Source organism: Colobus angolensis, unplaced genomic scaffold (genome assembly GCF_000951035.1).
Source record: "Colobus angolensis palliatus isolate OR3802 unplaced genomic scaffold, Cang.pa_1.0 Scaffold314, whole genome shotgun sequence".
Lineage (NCBI taxonomy): Eukaryota > Metazoa > Chordata > Mammalia > Primates > Cercopithecidae > Colobus > Colobus angolensis.
In genome coordinates, this window is record NW_012116422.1 from 2,892,929 (window position 1) to 2,912,470 (window position 19,542).

The 19,542-nt window shown below is 45.4% G+C and overlaps 1 protein-coding gene across 4 annotated transcripts in view; it reads right to left on the reverse strand.

Annotated features, from left to right (window-relative positions):
- Positions 1-19,325, reverse strand: part of VDAC1 (voltage-dependent anion channel 1) — a 25,074-nt gene extending 5,749 nt beyond the window's left edge. For 2 of the 4 annotated variants that reach the window (XM_011951101.1, XM_011951104.1), the window contains exons 1-5: positions 16,730-16,804; positions 16,087-16,136; positions 14,769-14,921; positions 14,622-14,674; positions 4,341-4,568 (exon numbers count right to left, since the gene is read on the reverse strand). In XM_011951101.1, coding sequence (XP_011806491.1) covers positions 4,341-4,568; positions 14,622-14,674; positions 14,769-14,921; positions 16,087-16,136; positions 16,730-16,796 — 551 coding nt within the window. In that variant the 5' untranslated portion in view covers positions 16,797-16,804. Of the gene's footprint in view, positions 1-4,340; positions 4,569-14,621; positions 14,675-14,768; positions 14,922-16,086; positions 16,137-16,725; positions 16,805-19,303 lie in introns of those variants that run through there. The other 2 variants (XM_011951102.1, XM_011951103.1) reach the window with 2 other exon arrangements.
- Positions 19,326-19,542: the final 217 nt, after the last annotated feature.

The following is a 19,542-nucleotide window of genomic DNA, read 5'->3' on the forward strand; positions in this document are numbered from 1 at the left end:
AGATCGAGACCATCCTGACTAACACAGTGAAACCCCGCCTCTACTAAAAATACAAAAAATTAGCTGGGCATGGTGGCGGACACCTGTAGTCCCAGCTACTCGAGAGGCTGAGGCAGGAGAATGGCGTGAACTCAGGTGGCAGAGCTTGCAGTGAGCCGAGATCGCACCACTGCACTCCAGCCTGGGCGACAGAGCAAGACTCTGTCTCAAAAAAAAAAGAGAAAAGAAAAGAAGTAAGTAGAGCACTGAGAACCTGAGGGATTTATTTTTACTGCTACTGATGTTATTACTTTTATAAATGATTCTACCAGAAAAATGGCATGGAAGTCCGGGTACTGTGGCTCATGCCTATAATCCCAGCACTTTGGGAGGCAAAGGCAGGCGGATCATTTGAGGTCAGGAGTTCAAGACCAGCCTGGCTAAGATGATGAAACGCTGTCTCTACTAAAAACATGAAAATTAGCTGGGCATGGTGGTGGGCACCTGTAATCCCAACAACCTGGGAGACTGAGGCAGGAGAATCACCTAAACCCAGGAGACAGAGGTTGCAGTGAGCTGAGATCACACCACTGCACTCCAGTCTGGGCAACAGAGACTCTGGTTCAAAAAATAAAAATAAAAATAAAAAATGGTATGGAAAGAGAAGAAAATGAGAAAAGAACACAACCAGAAATGGCAAGAAAGGCAGGGCTGCACATATGCCTCAGAAGGCAAGTTAGAGCCCTTGGCACAACCTGCTGCAGCCACTGCTGGGGAGATACGGTTGGCACTGACCCAGCCTCTTGGAGGAGCGGCACTTCAAAAGAGCTTAATCCACAATTCGTCTCGTCCACCTGTGCATACTCCTCACCCATGCTGGAACATCTAAGGTCCCGGCAGGATTTGAAAGGGAGTTTTTTGCTACATTATAAAATGTCTCGCTCTTTCAGAAACATTCAGAATGAAACCCCAGCTGGTCAAGCTCCCTCTCTCTTACAAACACACTGAATGACTCCAGTTGCTGGGAATATCCCTTTCCCTTCTTCAGTCATTATAATTCTCTTCTTCCTCTGTGGGGGCCCTGCTTAAGCTCTCAGAATTTGAAAGTCTGCCCCACCCAGCTGAACAGCCTATACAAACTCTGCAGTCACTGCCACCCCTAAAGGCTGGAATCACTGCTTTTCATAAGCCCATCTGTACTGTTTGATTTTACAACCATGGGTTCAGACTCTTTTGATTAAAAAAATTTAAAAAAATTTTTAATGCTGCAATTTTTTAAAAAGGAATGACCATCCTCCTTACATGAGATGGTCTTCAAGCCTGCCTAAACCCTCTCAAACATCTTTAACATAAAATCACAGTGTCTGAGTTCTGCCTCATCACTGTGGGCATTTCCAGTGGAAATGGCATTGGTAACTGTGCGTCAGAGCCAATGTACTTTGGAATCCAGCAAAGGGCTTCAGGACCTAAGAACAAAAACTCTAGATTTCACAAGACACTCTCCCTAAATTAGAGAATACATTCTAAATTTTTTTTCCCTGAGTGGGATCTTGCTCTGTTGCCCAGGCTGGAGAGCAGTGGCAAAATCATAGCTCACTGCAACCTCAAACTCCTGGGCTCAAGTGATCACAGGCATGTTGCCACCATGCCCAGCTAATTTTTAAAAATGTTCTTAGAGACACAGTATTTCTGTTTCCCAGGCTGGTTCCAAACTCCTGACCTCAAGTGATCCTCCCGCCTCAGCCTCCCAAGTAGCTGGGATTACACATATGAGCCACACATTGTAAATTCTCGCTTCCCCATGAAATTCAGCGAGACAGACATTATGCTTCTAGAAAGTACAGGGAGACCCAGGCACTGCCTGATTCACAGGGAATCCTGTCTTCTTTAGACAGCCCAAATATGCTACAATAAAACAGCAGCCTGTCAAAAATAACAGATCTTTTAATGACTTTAGTAATACATTCAATTGGGGAAGTTTCTTGGGCTTACATGTTTTTAAAAAGGCCAGACTTTTCAGAATATCCTAAAACCAGGAACACAATATTGCCTTCCTATACAGAGCTTTCAAAACCATAAACAAGAGGCCAGACGCAGTGCCTCACGCCTGTAATCTGTAATCCCAGCATTTGGGAGGCCAAGGCAGGCAGATCGCTTGAGCTCACGAGTTCAAGAACAACCTGGGCAACATGGCGAAATCCTGCCTCTACAAAAAATACAAAAAGTAGCCAGGTGTGGTGGTGTGCACCTGTAGTCCCAGCTACTTGCAAGGCTGAGGCGGAAGAATCACTTGATCCTGGGAGGCAGAGGCTGCAGAGATCATGCCACTGCACTCCAGTCTGGGTGAGAGAGCAAGACCCTGTCACCCAAAAATAATAATAATAAATAAATAAACAGCTGGAACTGTTCAAATTCATCTGTATGAAGCACAAAGCCTTTCTGTTATGCATCTGGGCCCCTGCAAGCACCAGGGCAACCCAGATGAGTTGTGTCAGCTGCCTTCACGCTGGTTCCAAAAATAAACCACACCCACTTGTTGCTTATTAAAAATGTTGAAGCTCAGATATGTGGGGGAAATGGCTAACAGCCATTGTTCCTCCTAGAATTGGTACCAATGCCCAATTTCAAACTAAGGAAAAAACTTCCCATGTCAATCAGAATTCTACATTCAAAAACATTTCTATGCATGTGGTATGTTTCCTATAGCTTTTTTGTATGTTTCACCTTTTCTTAATTAAACACACAATAACATTGATATTTTCTTCTTTTTTTTTTTTTGAGATGGAGTCTCCCTCTGTTGCCCAGGCTGGAGTGCAGTGACGTGATTTCAGCTCACTGCAACCTCCACCTCCCAGGTTCAGGCAATTCTCTGCCTCAGCCTCCTGAGTAGCTGGGATTACAGGCACCCGCCACCATGCCCAGTTAATTTTTGTATTTTTGGTAGAGATGGGGTTTCACCTTCTTGGCCAGGCTGGTCTTGAACTCCTGACCTCGTGATCCACCCGCCTCGGCCTCCCAGAGTGCTGGGATTACAGGCGTGAGCCACCGCGTCCGGCCAAAATGGTTATTTTCTTGGCATACATTTTTATGAATTTTAACACACATATACAGATTAATGTAACCATGACCACAGTCAGGATATAGAACAGTTCCCAGGGCCGGGCGCGGTAGCTCAAGCCTGTAATCCCAGCACTTTGGGAGGCCGAGACGGGTGGATCACAAGGTCAGGAGATCGAGACCATCCTGGCTAACATGGTGAAACCCCGTCTCTACTAAAAAATACAAAAAACTAGCCGGACGAGGTGGCGGCACCTGTAGTCCCAGCTACTCGGGAGGCTGAGGCAGGAGAATGGCGTGAACCCGGGAGGCGGAGCTTGCAGTGAGCTGAGATCCGGCCACAGCACTCCAGCCTGGGCGGCAGAGCGAGACTCCGTCTCAAAAAAAAAAGAACAGTTCCCTCCCGCAAACTCCCTCAATCACCACTTTGTAGCCATATCCTCCCCACCCCCTGCCAACCACTAGACTGTCCATCTCTATAGTTTTCCTGTGACTTTTTAGCTGTAACAGATTCCAAATTAATGATAAAAATTCCTCAAAAAATTTATTAATGGAAATAATATTACTTTACACATTAATACCATTGATTTGCCTTAAGTTTAAGAAGTTACTTCTTTAGTGACCTCTAGTGGAAAGAAATAAACATGGTAACTCTGCACCCAGCTTGTGCCTGTCACAGGTTAATTCCTCATGAAACTGAATAAAACAAGGTTTATGATAAAACAAGACCCATGAATGAAATGTGTTTCCCTTAAACTAAATCATCAATCTACTTCAATTCTCAAGGGGCTCTCTCCTAACCTATAATCACTGTTTTCCCTTCACCACACTGTCCAATAGTTACTTTTACATGTTTCACTATACAGAGAAGATACTTTGTAACTCAAGACAATTAGCTCCTAAATTTGTCTACCATGTCTACATGTCATCAAGCCCAGCAGGCTAATCCTCAGGCATCAGACAAAGAAAGAGAGCTGAGAGCAGTTTTGTTAACTAAAACAAAAACTGCAGGAAATGGACACACTCTGGACTGACACCATGTCCCTGCTGTAATTAATCAGCCACTTTGTGTACCTGTGGCAATATCTGCTGTTCCTAGAGTGGAAAGGGTCTAAGACACTCTAGGAAATGGGTAGGTGGGAAACCAATGATAGCAGCAGGCCATCTGGCTCCTCTAATGCCAACAAACTCACTTCACAGTGGTTAAAAATTGGGCTTTCTTTAAAAAAAACTAATGAAAGCAATCCCCTTACCACACACACTCCAACCCCACCCCTCACCCCGCTGCCCCCATGTACACTTACACATTAGTGTGAAGCTGGAATTCATCAGTCTTGTAGCCAACTGCAAAGTTGCTCTGGGTCACTCGGGATTTTGCAGTCTCAAAATTCATCTGGTAACCGGCCAGCCAGCCCTCGTAACCCAGCACTAGAGCACCCCGGATGGAAGGTCCAGCAATGTCGAAATCCATGTCACAGCCCAGGTTAATGTGCTCCCGCTTGTACCCTGTCTTGATTTTAGCATTTTTTTTCCTGAAGGAAAAGAAGTTGTATTAAGATCAGAAGCTAACTCACCTTGAAATGCCTTTTTTTTATTTTTTTTTAATCCTAGGTCAAACAAAGGGAGTGGGGTGGGGGTGAAGTCAGGGCTCCAGTTCTCCCTTAAGGCACTGCTGTACCACAATGAGCAGGACACAACCTCTCTTCCACGGGGACCCAGTCTGCAGAAACCCCACACTAATGAAGTGAGAACACAGACAGGAAAAGCCTGGAAAATAAATATGAACTAACTTCTCCTTGTCCTATCCTCTTTGTATGCTTAATGTAGCAGCCTACACAGGCATTCATTAGGTAGAAAGCCACCACGTAATTATGAGACAGATGCATCTTTGATATTTTCCAAACCTGTGGAAAAGATTTATCTGTCATGAAAACAGCTACCTAAATAGCAGCTTTTAAAGAGACGGTTATCTTCTTACTCTGTGGCTCACACAGTTAAGTAAGAAAACATAGGCTATGTTCCTTCCAAGTGAATACAACAGTAAAATGGATTTCAATACCATATTCATGAGACCCCAATGAGTACATATTTCAGAGAACCAGGTGCTGATATAGAACCTGTAACTCTGCAGACATGGGGGCCAGGAAGTGTTAGTTAGCCAGACAGTACCCCACGTCCAACCTGATGATACCAGATGTGAGTCTATAAGCAGTTCAGTGTCTGTACTGCCTGTTCCTCAAGACCCAGCATCCCTTAGGAAGAGCAGGTGAATAGTGTTACCTGCAGACCTATTATTACCATGTCTTTTACCAAAAGTACACACTGGAGAACAAGATCATATCTAACAAATAAAACATGGGCCATTTTTATCTCATTGTTTCTATCATTCAGTTACAAGATCAACATCTCCCACAGGAAGCTGTATTCTCAGCAGAGACCACAAGGAGGAACCAGATCCACTCAGAGCCTCAAGGACTACACAGCACTGTTCACTTCTAGCTTTATTCACATTGAGATTAATGCTTCATCCTCAGCACCTAGACCATTTCCTCCTAAATGGAACCAGTGCTCCTTGGAGAAATGGCTGCCTATAGATCTTAGGCAGGAGATGTACACAGTGACCTAAAACATCTATCAAAGCTATTGAAGACTACTGGGGTGGAGGCAAAAGGACAAGCTAACCTGAAGAGGCTCCCAAGGGATTCAACAATGGAGCAATGTGAGCCTCAAGAAGGAAAATATCAGCAAAAGGCTGAAACATATTAACCAATATGTTTATTCTAGGCATTATAATGACACTCAGGGCCGGGCGTGGTGGCTCACGCCTGTAATTCCAGCATTTTGGGAGGCTGAGGCAGGTGGATCACGAGGTCAGGAGTTCGAGACCAGCCTGGCCAACATGGTGAAACACTGTCTCTACTAAAAATACAAAAATTAGCTGAGCGTGGTAGCGGGCATGTGTAATCCCAGCTACTCAGGAACCTGAGGCAGGAGAATTATTTCAACCCAGGAGGCAGAGGTTGCAGTGAGCCAAGATTGCGCCACTGCACTCCAGCCTGGGCAACAGAGTAAGAGTCCATCTCAAAATAAATAAATAAATAAATAAATAATTATAACAACACTCAAATCACATAGCTGTCATCTTTAGAGACTAGAGAACCAACCTGTTATTTTAAAAACAGCAAAAGGCTGGGTGCGGTGGCTTATACCTATAATCCCAACACTTTAGGATGCCGAGGCAGATGGATCACCTGAGGTCAGGAGTTCAAAGCCAGCCTGGCCAACATGGCAAAACCCCATCTCTACTAAAAATACAAAAATTAGCTGGGCGTGGTGGCGCGCACTGGTAATCTCATCTACTCAGGAAGCTGAGGCAGGAGAATCACTTGAACCTGGGAGGTGGAGGTTGCAGTGAGCCAAGATCGTGCCACTGTACTCCAGCCTGGGTAGCAACAATAAAATTCAGTCTCAAAAAAAAAAAAAAAAATCATGAAACAATCATGTAAATTTGAACAGACTAGAGATTCGACAATATTTTTAAATGATCCACTAGGCGCGGTGGCTCATGCCTGTAATCCCAGCACTTTGGGAGGCCAAGGCAGGTGGATCCCCCTGAGGTCAGGAGTTCGAGACCAGCCTGACCAACACGGAGAAACCCCATCTCTACTAAAAATACAAAATTAGCCGGGTGTGGTGGCGCATGCCTGTAATCCCAGCTACTCGGGAGGCTGAGGCAGGAGAATCACTTGAACCCGGGAGGCGGAGGTTGCGGTGAGCTGAGATCGTGCCATTGCACTCCAGCCTGGGCAACAAGAGTGAAACTCCACCAAAAAAAAAAAAAAGAAAAGAAAAAAGAAAAAAAGAAATATCAACTTTTTTCAATATAATAATAATACCATGGTTATGCTCCTTTAAAATGGAATCTTGCCATTTAAAGATACATAATAAAATGTTTACAGATGAAATTACGTGCTGTTATTTATTTAAAATAATATGGGCATGGAGGAGTGCTATATTTATGGCTGTATAAATAAAACATGATTGGCCACAGGGTTGGTAACCATCAAAGCTGTGTGATAGGAATAGAACGAGGATTAAACATATTTTTTTGTATGTTTTTGTATGTTTCAGGTTTCTCATTTAAAAAATAAATAAATAAAGGTTAAACGTTCCAAATTCTCAATGAGACAAGAATTTTAGAGGTCGTAGTTGAAGATAAGGCCAGCACCCCCCTCCCAAGTGATGAAGGAAAATAGCCTGTTTCATGGCAAGAGTGACACCATCTTGAAGCAAAACCACCACTGACACAGTTTGCATGTTGTACCCTCTAAATCTCATGTTGAAATGCAGTCCCCACTGTCGGACCTGCTGGGCGGTGATTAGATCATGGGGGTGGATCACCCATGGATTGGTGCTGTCCTTGCAATAATGAGTTATCATGAGATCTGGTTGTTTGAGTGTGGCACCTCCCCACCACTCTCTCTCTCTCTCGCTCCTGCTCTTGCCATGTGATGTGCCTGCTCCTGCTTCATCAATTGCCATGACTAAAAGCTTCCTGAGGCCTTCCCAGAAGCTGAGCAGATGCCTGTGCTATGCTTGTACAGCCTACAGAACCATGAGCCAATTGAACCTCTTTTCTTCATAAATTACCTATCCTCAGGTATTTTTTCCTTTTTTTTGAGACATGGTCTCACTCTGTTGTCCAGGCGGGAGTGCAGTGGTGTGATCACGGTTCACTACAGCCCCTACCTCCTGAGCTCAGGTGATCCTCCCACCTCAGCCTCCCAGGTAGCTGGAATTGACTATAGGTGCGCACCACCATGCCCAGCTAGTGTGTGCGTGCCTGTGTGTAGACGGGGTTTCACCACGTTGCCTAGGCTGGTCTCCAACTCCTGGGCTCAAGCAATCTGCCTGCCTCAGCCTCCGAAAATGCTGGGATTACAGGCGTAAGCCACCTCACCTGACCAGGTATTTCTTTAGAGCAATGCAAGAACAGCCTAATACAGCCATGACAATCAAGAAATACATCACAGACAATCCCATAAAAGAAACAATGCCAGCCAGGCACAGTGGCTCACACCTGTAATCCTAACACTTTTAGAGGCCAAGGCAGGTGGATCACTTCAGGTCAGGAGTTCAAGACCAGCCTGGCCAACATGACAAAACTCCATCTCTACTAAAAATACAAAAATTAGCTGGGTGTGGTGGCACGCACCTGTAGTCCCAGACATTCAGGAGGCTGAGGAAAGAGTATCACTGGAGCCCGGGAGGCAGAGGTTGCAGTGAGTCAAGATCATGCTGCTATATTCTAGCCTGGGTGACAGAATGAGACTCTGTCTCAAAAAAATAAATAAATAAAAATAAAAAAAGTAAAGATGCTTATCTAACCTCCCTATGGTCACAAGTTTTGCAAGTTTTTTACAAGACGGTCTAAGACATGCACATGTCTTTACTCTAAAAGCTTGCTATATAAAGAATACTTTCTGGAGGATAAGTGCAAGGATCCACTGTCTCTTGGCTGCTTGAGACATTGCTTCTATTTGCAAGTCTCTATTAAATGTTTCTTTCCGAGAAACTGGATTTGTCAGTCTCTTTCTTTGGCTGCTCAGCTCCCTCAGCAGTTGGGTGGTAGGTGTGCACAGACCTGCTCACCAACAGAACAAGTGACAATGAAACTTATGCCTTGGAACCTCAACTTTGTTTAAGTTACTTCTATACATTTTGGCAAGGTTTGAAGGAAAGGAGTAACAACTAAATTACCTCTCAATAAGAAAAATCCAAAACTGGTCAGGCGCAGTGGCTCACACTTATAATCTCAGCACTCCAAGGGGAGCGGATCACTTGAGGTCAGGAGTTGGAGACCAGCCTAGCCAACATGAGAAAACCCTGTCTCTACTAAAAATACAAAAATTAGCAGGACACGGTGGCATGTGCCTGTAATCCCAGCTATTCAGGAGGCTGAGGCACGAGAATTGCTTGAACCCGGGAGGTGGAAGTTGCAGTGAGCTGAAATCACGTCACTGTACTCCAGCCCGGGCGACAGAGTGAGACTGTCTCAACAAAAAAAAAGAAACCTATCTTCATCTGCCTGCTCTCTGGGGAAAGAAGCCTGGGTTTCGAACAAGTATGTGATTGGCACCAGGCTGGTTGAGATGACTGATGATTAGACAGCTGTTGAGAGGCTGACATTTAGAAAGGCAAAAAGACCAAGAAATATAAAATCACACATCTTCTAACCATCTTCTTTTTTAATTTTTAATAAAAAGCTGCTGATGATCACAAACTATGATGCCTACGGCAGGGCCTCTGACCAGTGGTGTGCACCACCTGCACCAGTTTACATGGCACCCCTACCCACTGTCTCACTGGATTCTGGCCAGGGCCCACGATCCCCAAGAGAAAGGGCAGTGCTGGGGAGTGCTCAGGCTTCTCTCCAGGTCTCTTTCTAACACTGCATACTATGTCTGTGGAGTCTTCCTTTTTCAGATATTATTGGGATTTATTTTTAAGCTATTTCAACAGTAGTGCTAATTTGACAAGCACCCGAGAGAGGCCTGACTGGATTTGTGGTTAACAAGCAAGCTTTATTTGTGGTAGATACTCAGTGTGGGTGCTGGTCCTTATTGAGGTCTGCAGCCTCATCCAGATGTGGTCTACACTCAGCTCCTCCTGGGAGCCAGGTGTTTTCCCAGGCTGTACCCTCAGTTACTTTGGAAAGCCAGCTTTCATTTCTAATCTCCACCATGCATCACCAGAACTTTCCTCAAATACCGAGTAGCAATATGTACACCTAGCACCCAGAATTTTAGGTTTTTTTGTTTGTTTGTTTTTTTGTTTTGAGACGGAGTCTTGCTCTGTCGCTCACATTGGAGTGCAGTGGTATGATCTCAGCTCGCTGCAACCTCCACCTCCTGGGTTCAAGCAATTCTCCTGCCTCAGCCTCCTGAGTAGCTGGGATTACAGGTGTGCGCCACCACAGCCAACTAATTTTGTATTTTTAGTAAAGACACGGTTTCACCACGTTGGCCAGGCTGGTCTCAAACGCCTGTCCTTGTGATCCACCTGCCTCGGCATGCCAAAGTGCTGGGACTGCAGGCATGAGCGACCACACCAGGCCCACAATCTTAGTTTCTAGACATCATTCTCCAACATAAAGAACCAAGGTTCCTTGGAGAAATGGCTGATAGCAGGACTGGGGAAAAACAAGTACTAGATGAGCATCACACATTTTCTGAAACCAGAAATAAAGACATGCTCTGAAAAACGACAGAAGTTTGTCAAAAAGCACACAGGATGTATTCTCCCAAAGGCCATATCTGGGACAACTTGAGCAACAAAATAAATGACACTGTGGATTATAGCCCATAGATTAAATGTCCACGCATCTATACTGATATAAATAAATAATTGATTGAATAAACACATGGGAAAGAAGGAATAGCTCTTCCTTACAGTAGAATACCAAGTAACAAGTGAAGGAAGGATGGCAATAGGAAATCACCATTTGAGGTTGGGTGTGGTGGCTCACACCTGTAATCCCAACATTTTGGGAGGCCAAGGTAGGCAGATCACTTGAGCTCAGGAATTCAAGAGCAGACTGAGCAACATGGTGAAACACTGTCTCTACCAAAAATATAAAAATCAGCCAGGGGTGGTGGCAGGCACCTGTAGTCCCAGCTACTGGGGAGGCTGAGGAGGGAGGATACCTTGAGTCAGGGAGGCAGAGGTTGCAATGAGCAGAGATCACACCACTGCACTCCAGCCTGGGTGACAGAGTGATACCCCATCTCAAAAAACCAAAAAAGAAAAGAAAATCACCATTTGTAGCCGGGCGTGGTGGCTCACACCTGTAATCCCAGCAATTTGGGAGGCTGAGAAAGGTGGATCGCTTGAGCTCAGGAGTTCCAGACCAGCCTGGCCAACATGGTGAAACCTCATTTCTACCAAAAATACAAAAATTAGCTGGGCTTAGTGGCACGCGCCTGTGGTCTCAGCTTCTTGGGAGGCTGAGGAAGGAGGGTGCAGCGAGCCAGGATCACACCACTGCACTCCAGTCACTATTTGCCAAGCGTAACTGTTGCAGGCAAGAATCACCAATGGATGTTACTATTTGTCAGCAAAGGTATGATGAGAAATAGAATATTTGCATAACTCAAAGTGTCTACCCACAAGATACTTACTAATTACAAAGAGAAAAATAGTAGCTTTACAGTGAAGAGAGTTGGCAGACACCACTTCAAAACTGATCACCAAAAATGAGGCATATTGATAATATTCTTCCTAACATCACCTGCTGAGAAGAATACAACACAATAACTTCTATGGTTGCCAAAAATGTAAAACCTAAATTTAATCATAAGGAAGCATCAGACAAATCCAAACTGAGGGACATCTTAACCAAATAATTGGCCACTCTTTTTCAAAAGTATCAGGGTCAGAAAATATTCCAGATTAGGGAAGACTTAACAATTAGATGCAATTGGCCGGGTGTGGTGGCTCATGCATGTAATTCCAGCACTTTGGGAGGCTGAGGTGGGCGGATCACGAGGTCAGGAGTTCGAGACCATCCTGGCTAAGATGGTGAAACCCCGTCTCTACTAAAAATACAAAAATTAGCCTGATGTGGTGGCACATGCCTATAATCCCAGCTACTTGGGAGGCTGAGGCAAGAGAATCACTTGAACCAGGGAGTCAGAGGTTACAGTGAGCCGAGATCATGCCACAGCACTCCAGCTTGGCAACAGAGAGAGACCCTGTCCCAAAAAAAAAAAAAAAAAAAATTAGATGCAATTTACGATCCTGAACTGGATCACAGATCAGAAAAAAGACGTCATTGTGACAATAGATTAAGTGTATGATATCAACATTAACTTGCTGATTCTGATCATTATAGTTATATAAGCCATTAACATTAGGGGAAGCTGGGGGAAGAATACAGGAGAACTCTGCATACTATTTTTATCACATTTTTCTAAGTATAAAATTACTTTGAAATAAAAAGTAATTTTTTTAAAAAAAAGGGTGAGTGCGGTGGCTCACACCTATAATCCCAGCGCTTTGGGAGGCTGAGGCAAACAGATCACCTGAAGTCAGGAGTTCAAGACCAGCCTGAACAACATGGAGAAACCCCATCTCTACTAAAAATACAAAATTAGCTGGATGTGGTGGCACATTCCTGTAATCCCAGCTACTTGGGAGGCTGAGGCAGGAGAAACACGTGAACCCACCCAGCACTTTGGAAGGTCAAGGCAGGCAGATCACGAGGTCAGAAGTTCGAGACCAGCCTAGCCAATATGGTGAAACCCCCGTCTCCACTAAAAATACAAAAATTAGGCAGGTGTGGTGACCCATGTCTGTAGTCCCAAGTACTTGGGAGGCTGAGGCAGAAGAATCACTTGAACCCAGGAGGAGGAGGGTGCAGTGAGCCAAGATCACACCACTGCACTCCAGCCTGGGCAACAGAGCAGGACTCCGTCCCCCCTACACCCAAAAAAAAAAAAGCAAAAAAAACTTTCCTTTGCATTTTATACTGCAGGGCCTGGAGACCTCTGCAAAGCTCCCTAAGGTAATGGGAAGGAAATCACCTACAAATTCCAAAGTGTGCTATCCCAGGGCAGCAGGCAAAGTCCCAGGCAGCAAATTCAAGCATGTGGGCACATCCTCCAGCCCTTCATCCTATCCCAGGATCTTTCTGGATAACCTCTCCTTGATATCATGGCAGAGTTCCTGGGGGGAAAGTACAAAGCACTGCAAGAAGGCAGTGGTCTTGCAGAAGAAACTACAGCAGAGAGGAGGAATGACAGTAAATTAGCCCCTTAACAATGGTCTCTTCAGATCATCTATAGCCAAGCTATAAGAAGACATCTCCAGAGGGTAGGAACCCTATGTGCCCAGTCACTTGTGTGGACCGCACACCCAGCACAGGTCTGGACTTGGTAGATCCTCCCTCTAATAAATACTTGTTGGAAAGGAAAAAAGGAAGAAAGAAAAAAAATATATGAAATGGCAAAACTGAAAAATTCATAATGTCATTTAACTACACCACTTAAAGATGTTAAGTTTTATATGTATATCTTACCACAAGTTTTTTTTTTGGAGACAGAGTCTCTCTGTGTAGCCCAGGCTGGAGTGCAGTGGTGCGATCTCAGCTCACTGCAACCTCTGTCTCCTGGGTTCGAGCAATTCTCGTGCCTCAACATCCCAAGTAGCTAGGACTACAGGCATGCACCACCATGCCTGGCTAATTTTTGTATTTTTATTAGAGATGGGGTTTTGCCATGTTGCCCAGGCTGGTCTCAAACTCCTGACCTCAAGCAATCCACCGACCTCAAGCAATCCACCCACCTCAGCCTCCCAAAGTGTTAGGATTACAGGCATGAGCCACTGCATCCGACCCTTTTTTTTTTTTTTTTGAGATGGAGTTTCACTCTCCTTGCCCAGGCTGCAATGCAATGGCGCCATCTAGGCTCACGGCAACCTCTGCCTCCCCGGTTCAAGCAATTCTCCTGCCTCAGCCTCCCAAGTAGCTGGGTTTACAGGCATGCGCCCACCACGCCCAGCTAATTTTCATGTTTAGTAGAGACAGGGTTTCTCCACTTTGGTCAGGCTGGTCTCAAACTTCCAACCTCAGGTGATTTGCCTGCCTCAGCCTCCCAAAGTGTTGGAATTACAGGCGTGAGTCACCACGCCCAGGCCACAATTTTTAAAAACTGAAATTCAGTACATGCCCTTGATCCCATCATCAGTATACAAAGCAGTCTTCCCCAGGTTTAGAAGACCCACCAATACAAGTGGAAAAAAACAAGGGTGTATTCTAAAAGGGAGTAATTCCTTCTAGGCACTTTGAAAAGCACCCAGGAATTGAGGCAGACCACCATGCTATCTTGCCAACTGATGGGTTAAGAAGTAACAAGCCTAAAACATCTGTGGCCAGAAGGCCTGGAGAAAGTGCAGCCTCAGGAGCCACCTTGCAGTTACACCCACAGGGTCTCAGTGTCCCTAAGCAGGAAGTTGGGATAAGGACTTCCACACCTGAAGAAATGAGGCTGGCAACAGTGACCAGTTAGGCCCTGCTTCCAAGTGTCACCCACTCCCATTTGGCCATGGCCACTTACATCACCAGCAGCCTAACTCACATGAAATGGCTATTACTGAACCAGAAATCCTGCAGCCTCCATGGCTGAAGCCAGGAGAACACTAACAAAATGCAGAATCTTATTTCGAAACACTGCTAAACACTGCTCCAAATCCTCTATTAGAAAGTGAGCTCCTTGGGGGTAACAATCATGGCCTGGGCATTCTTAGATCTCCAGATGGGTGCAGGGCCAAGCACAGGCGGCACTTACAAAACATTTGTTGGGTAAACACCAATCCTGAATTAGGAAGCCCTCATTATAGCACAGTCTGTTAATGCATAGATGTGGGTACGACCCCAGGACCAAATTAAAACCAGAGGACTTAAATCGCCAGGTCTTGGAGGCCATATTTTAGGTGCTATCAGCCCCCAAAACATTTTGTCACAAAGGGCTTCCACCACCTGCAACATGAGAGGACATCTTTGTGGAGAAAACAGATGAGAATCTTACCCAGTGTTAGGTGAGAAGGATGAATCGAAGGTCAGCTTCAGGCCACGTGCAAGCTGAACAGAAAAGAAATTTGCCAGTAGGTTTAGTCACAAGGTAGGCTGGCAGATGTGAATTAGCAAATCCGCGTCTTTTCACAGCAGCCATTACCTGATCTTCCACAGTAATCTCGGTGCCTAGTGTATTGTCGGTGTTCCATTTCTCTGTAAACGTCAGACCGTACTCAGTCCATCTGTACTTGGTTTCCAGACTGCCCGTCACTTTGGTGGTCTCAGTGTTGGCTGAGCCTGAGCTTGTAAATTCCTTCAAAGGAGAGAGAGAGTCACAGCCTGCACCACAGCACTCACTTGGCTTCACTCCACTCCTAAACACTATACTTGCCTTTCTGCAAGAGGCAAGACCCTGAATGTGGCGGGGCCAAGGCTAACTCTACAATTCAAATAGATATTTCAAGTACAGATGGGAGTAAAGGAGCCTGCTATGTAAAGAAATCTTATGGGGAATTCGTTGTCAGCAGACAGCTTCCTTCCTCCCTGTTAACTCTTCAGTCTGGACAGGAAAGCATCTCCCCTCCATCCTGGCTCCAGCTCGGTACAGACAAAAAGCACCGAGCTAAAGCTGACACAGCAGTAACTCAAACCCAAAACTTCTTCCTTCCAGCAATTACTGCACACACAATTTAAAAGGGACTACTAAGATTACTTTAAAAACACTTATATGGTTGAACACAGGTGAACTTGAAATTAAGAAGCACAAGGAAAACTGAAACTGAGACCTACCCTATTCTCCTCTGAGTATTACCCGCTGCTGAATTGGGGGCCTATTGGCATGGTTCCCCTGGACCACCCATCATGTAGAAAATGGACTGAATGTGAAAACCACAAACTGCCAGAATTTAAAAAAAAAAAAAAAAAGTACCTTCTTTTGGCTTTGCCGGCCAGGTCATGACAGTTATTTGTTGATCTACAACAAATTCCCATGTTCCATACAATGGTCACTATTTGGGTAATGGGTACACTAGAAGCCCAAACCTCACCGTTACACAATACATCCATGTAACAAACCTGGACATGTACAGCCTGAATCTAAAATCTTTTTTCAAAATAGAAATAAGCCAGGTGTGGTGGCTCATGCCTATAATTCCAGCACTTTGGGAGGCCAAGGGGGGAGGAACATCTGAAGTCGGGAGTTCAAGACCAGACTGACCAACATGTAGAAACCGTGTCTCTACTGAAAATACAAAATTAGCCGGGCATGGTGGCATGCGCCTGTAATCTCAGCTACTCGGCAGGCTGAGGCAGGAGAATCGCTTGAACCCAGGAGGTGGAGGTTGCAGTGGGCTGAGATCATGCCATTGCACTCCAGCCTGGGTGACAACAGTGCAAATCCATCTCAAAAATAAATAAATAAAATAAAATAAAATAAAAATAAATAAATACTCATGTTCCATGTGGGTTGGACAACTTACCAATCCATTCTCAGATTTTGTTTTCAAATCAAGCTTTATTAAGCCAAATCCTAAAGAAAGAAGAAGAGAACTGTTAATAGGTTAAATAACTATCTAGAAAACAGCACCTCTGCCTCCCTCACGGTTGCTTCGAAATGCTTTTTTAGAAGAAGCACACTACTGCCACACAGGCTGAGGGCACCTAGTCTCTGCTGCTGCTCGTAGGGGGAGTTCAGCTGCCATGGAACAGCAGCAGACAGAATGGGCACAGGCCCACCTGGGTCCCACCTGCACTCCCAGCAGGGTCTGAGAAGAAGATGCCTGACAGCTGGCAGAGACACAGTCATCGGGCCTCGTGGGCATGTGCCTAAGCACAGGCTAAATATAGAAGCCGCGCTCCACTGCAGCAGCTTCCAGAGGGCTGCTCCACACTTGGAAGAGAAAACAGGAATACCCACTTGACAGCATCAATGCAAGAGCCTGTCCAACTGGGGGCACAACCAAAACTGCTTCATTTGCCACACAAATGAAAGCTTCTTTTTTCTTTCACGTGAAAGTTCAGAACAGCTGACATACCCAGGTCTCCTAAACAGTTATCGGTAAAGTTTCAAACGTGCCAACTCAGTCTGGGAGCTGAAAGGCACCCCCTCTCTGCAACACTCACCATAGCCCTTGGTGAAGACATCCCTGGCAGATTTGCCAAGATCGGCATACGTGGGTGGCACAGCCATCTTCTGCTACGATAAAAGAATCACCAGAATAAATGCATTGGTAATTAGGGAAATTAGCTTTCCATCAATAACAATTATTAGATGTAATTAGCAACCAATAAAAATCACCTAGCACTAAAACCTCCAGGTAGCTTATCCTCCCAGATGGGCCAAGAAGCCCTTGCTGTCTTGTACTTCATTTTGTGGCCAGAGCTTGAGACACTCAATGAGTCTTTGTTGACAGAGGATCAACAATTTAGACCTCTCCTCCTCAGCATCCCCAGGACTGAGCCTAGGTCCAGAACAGAGTAGGGGTCAGGAAATATTTGCTTAATGAATAAACTGTCAAAGACACATTCCCATGAGCCAATGACTTTACTGAATTGTAGGACTGTTGCCAATAAAACATATCCTCTTACAAAATGCCAGCTACTAGGACATTAAATGCGCCGAACAGAAATAAGAGCTTTCCATGGGAACATCATTTTCCATGTGGCTCTGATTTCATTCATTCAACAAATATTTAGAGTACCTACTATATGCCAGGATGGGTCCAACTTTTCACAAAATTTTTGGACTTTATGGGAACCCACTTCCTATTTCTCATAGAAAATATAGTAAAACCTAACCAATTTGGCAGCTCTTCACGTGGAAAAAACCCAAATACATCCTACAAATAATTTAAACAAACATTTTTTTAAGCTCCAGTGTAACTTTATTTTCAAAACCAACCATCAAAGGACTACTTGGGATTGCTGCATATCACTAAGTCAATCAACAAACATTTATTAAGCACCTCAGTGCTGAAGGAAGGAGAGTAACTCAAATAGTCTTTGCCCTGAGGACCACATTGCATTCCTGGAAGGCTTTGCTTTGGCATGCTGTATATGCCGTGTACACAGGATTAATATCCTCATCTGGGACTGTACACTGTGTGCTCTGCCCAGGAGCAGAGGGGGTCAAGCATGAGAAAGTCTCATCTCCTGCACCTTCTCCATTCCCAGAATCATTAGTCTCAACCAGAAGGACCATTCCATTTGTTTTAAAATACAGTATACCTAAATTATCAAAATGCATCTGCATATACACCATCTGAAGTTACACGTATATATACTCACACAAGTAAACACATGTATGACTTGCTCCTGGTGAGTGGGAGGGAGCCCACTAAAAAGTGGTTCAAGTGATCCTGGGGGAACAATATAACAAATGGAAGTTGCATTCTTGGCCAAAGCTTTAACTTCAAAGGCATTGCAGGAGGCCACAGACTCACTGAGTACGTTGCAAAAGAAACAGTATAAACTTCTACAATTCTAAATTGTGAAGTTGTGGTCCAGGTCCTACTTTACTTTTTCCAGATGCTTTTGTTAATTTTATCCCAGCTCACTTTTGTGTGAGAGCAGAGACAGAAGAGCAGCGAGCTGTTTACTCTGTCCTATTTTTGTCGCTGCTGTGTTATTTCTTGCACATGATCAGGCTGGAACCATGGACAGGTCAGCCCACATTAGGATCAGGGTAGAGCGATGAGGGGGGAAGAACCATTTTACACTGCCCGCCACTGGCTCTTTCAAGTCTGGGGGCTCCCCTCTTCCCACCTGTTCCTCCCTCCCAAACTAACCCTGTAGGTACATTCCCCTGGGATAGACCAGGAAACCATCCACCAGATCCTCAAGAAATATCCTTTGCCTGACCCCTTCCTAGGAGAACAACTCTGGATTGAAAGCTGAGGCAATGTAACCCCAGGCAGACACAGAACATAACAGCAAATAGCCAGAACATTCTCCACCTGACAGGGTTAACAAACCATCAGTGAACCAAGCACCCTCCTTCAGTGCTATCCCTCCCAGCTAGGCTACAAACTCAGCTCGGGGTTGGGGCTAGGGAGGCAGGAGGAGAAGCAGTCCCGTGGTAATATCTGTGGGTCAGCTAAGACCTCCCTGGACCTTAGGAGCCAGAGCCTTCCCCATGACTCTCCCCTGACCCCACAGAAGAGATGCCTCCCAGACACAGTAGCCTTCACATCTGGACTGGTCCCCGCTCAGGATAAAGGCAGAACACTCATCCACTTAATGTTCCCCAAATGCCTTCTCTTATCGCTAATCCCCAAAACCCAACAAGCACAGCCACCTGTCAAAAAACACCCCACCCACAGCAAACATCAGCCTAAAGTACAAGGCCACTAAGGAGATTACCACCCAAGGACAAGGGACTCAGACAGCAGAGCTCAGAAGAGCAGACCAGACCCCTCCTGGGGCCTCTGGGAGCTCCAACACTTTTGGGGCCAAGCTCTTTTGGGGCTGTGGGGTCCCACAACAACCACGTAGTTGGTACCAGCAGCACGCAAGTGAGCTTGCTGGTTCACTAAAACATATCCTTATCCAACACCTCACTGTAAACACACTGGATGCTGGATGCTGGCTTTCTCTTCTGTGTGTCATGCTCTCTTCCCCATCTCCTTGAACACAGACAATGAAGCATAATCTCCCCCGTTCTGGACCCCCAGGTAAGCATTCTCCCCAGCACAGCACCTGGCAGGGAAGACGCACAGAAACCGCTGGCTGAATGGAGTCAAGTCCACTCCTGGGCCTGAAGTGACACCACCGAGGACAGCAAAAGGATGACTCGCCCCTTCACTAAAGGCCCCCAACTGCCAGCTAGTGGTAGCTCCCCCTCCTGCTTTTTGTGCACTTCAGCCCATCCCCTGCTGCACTAATCTGACGGAACTAAGGAAGGCCCGAGCCAGTTCGGCCACTCCCTAAGAAGTTCG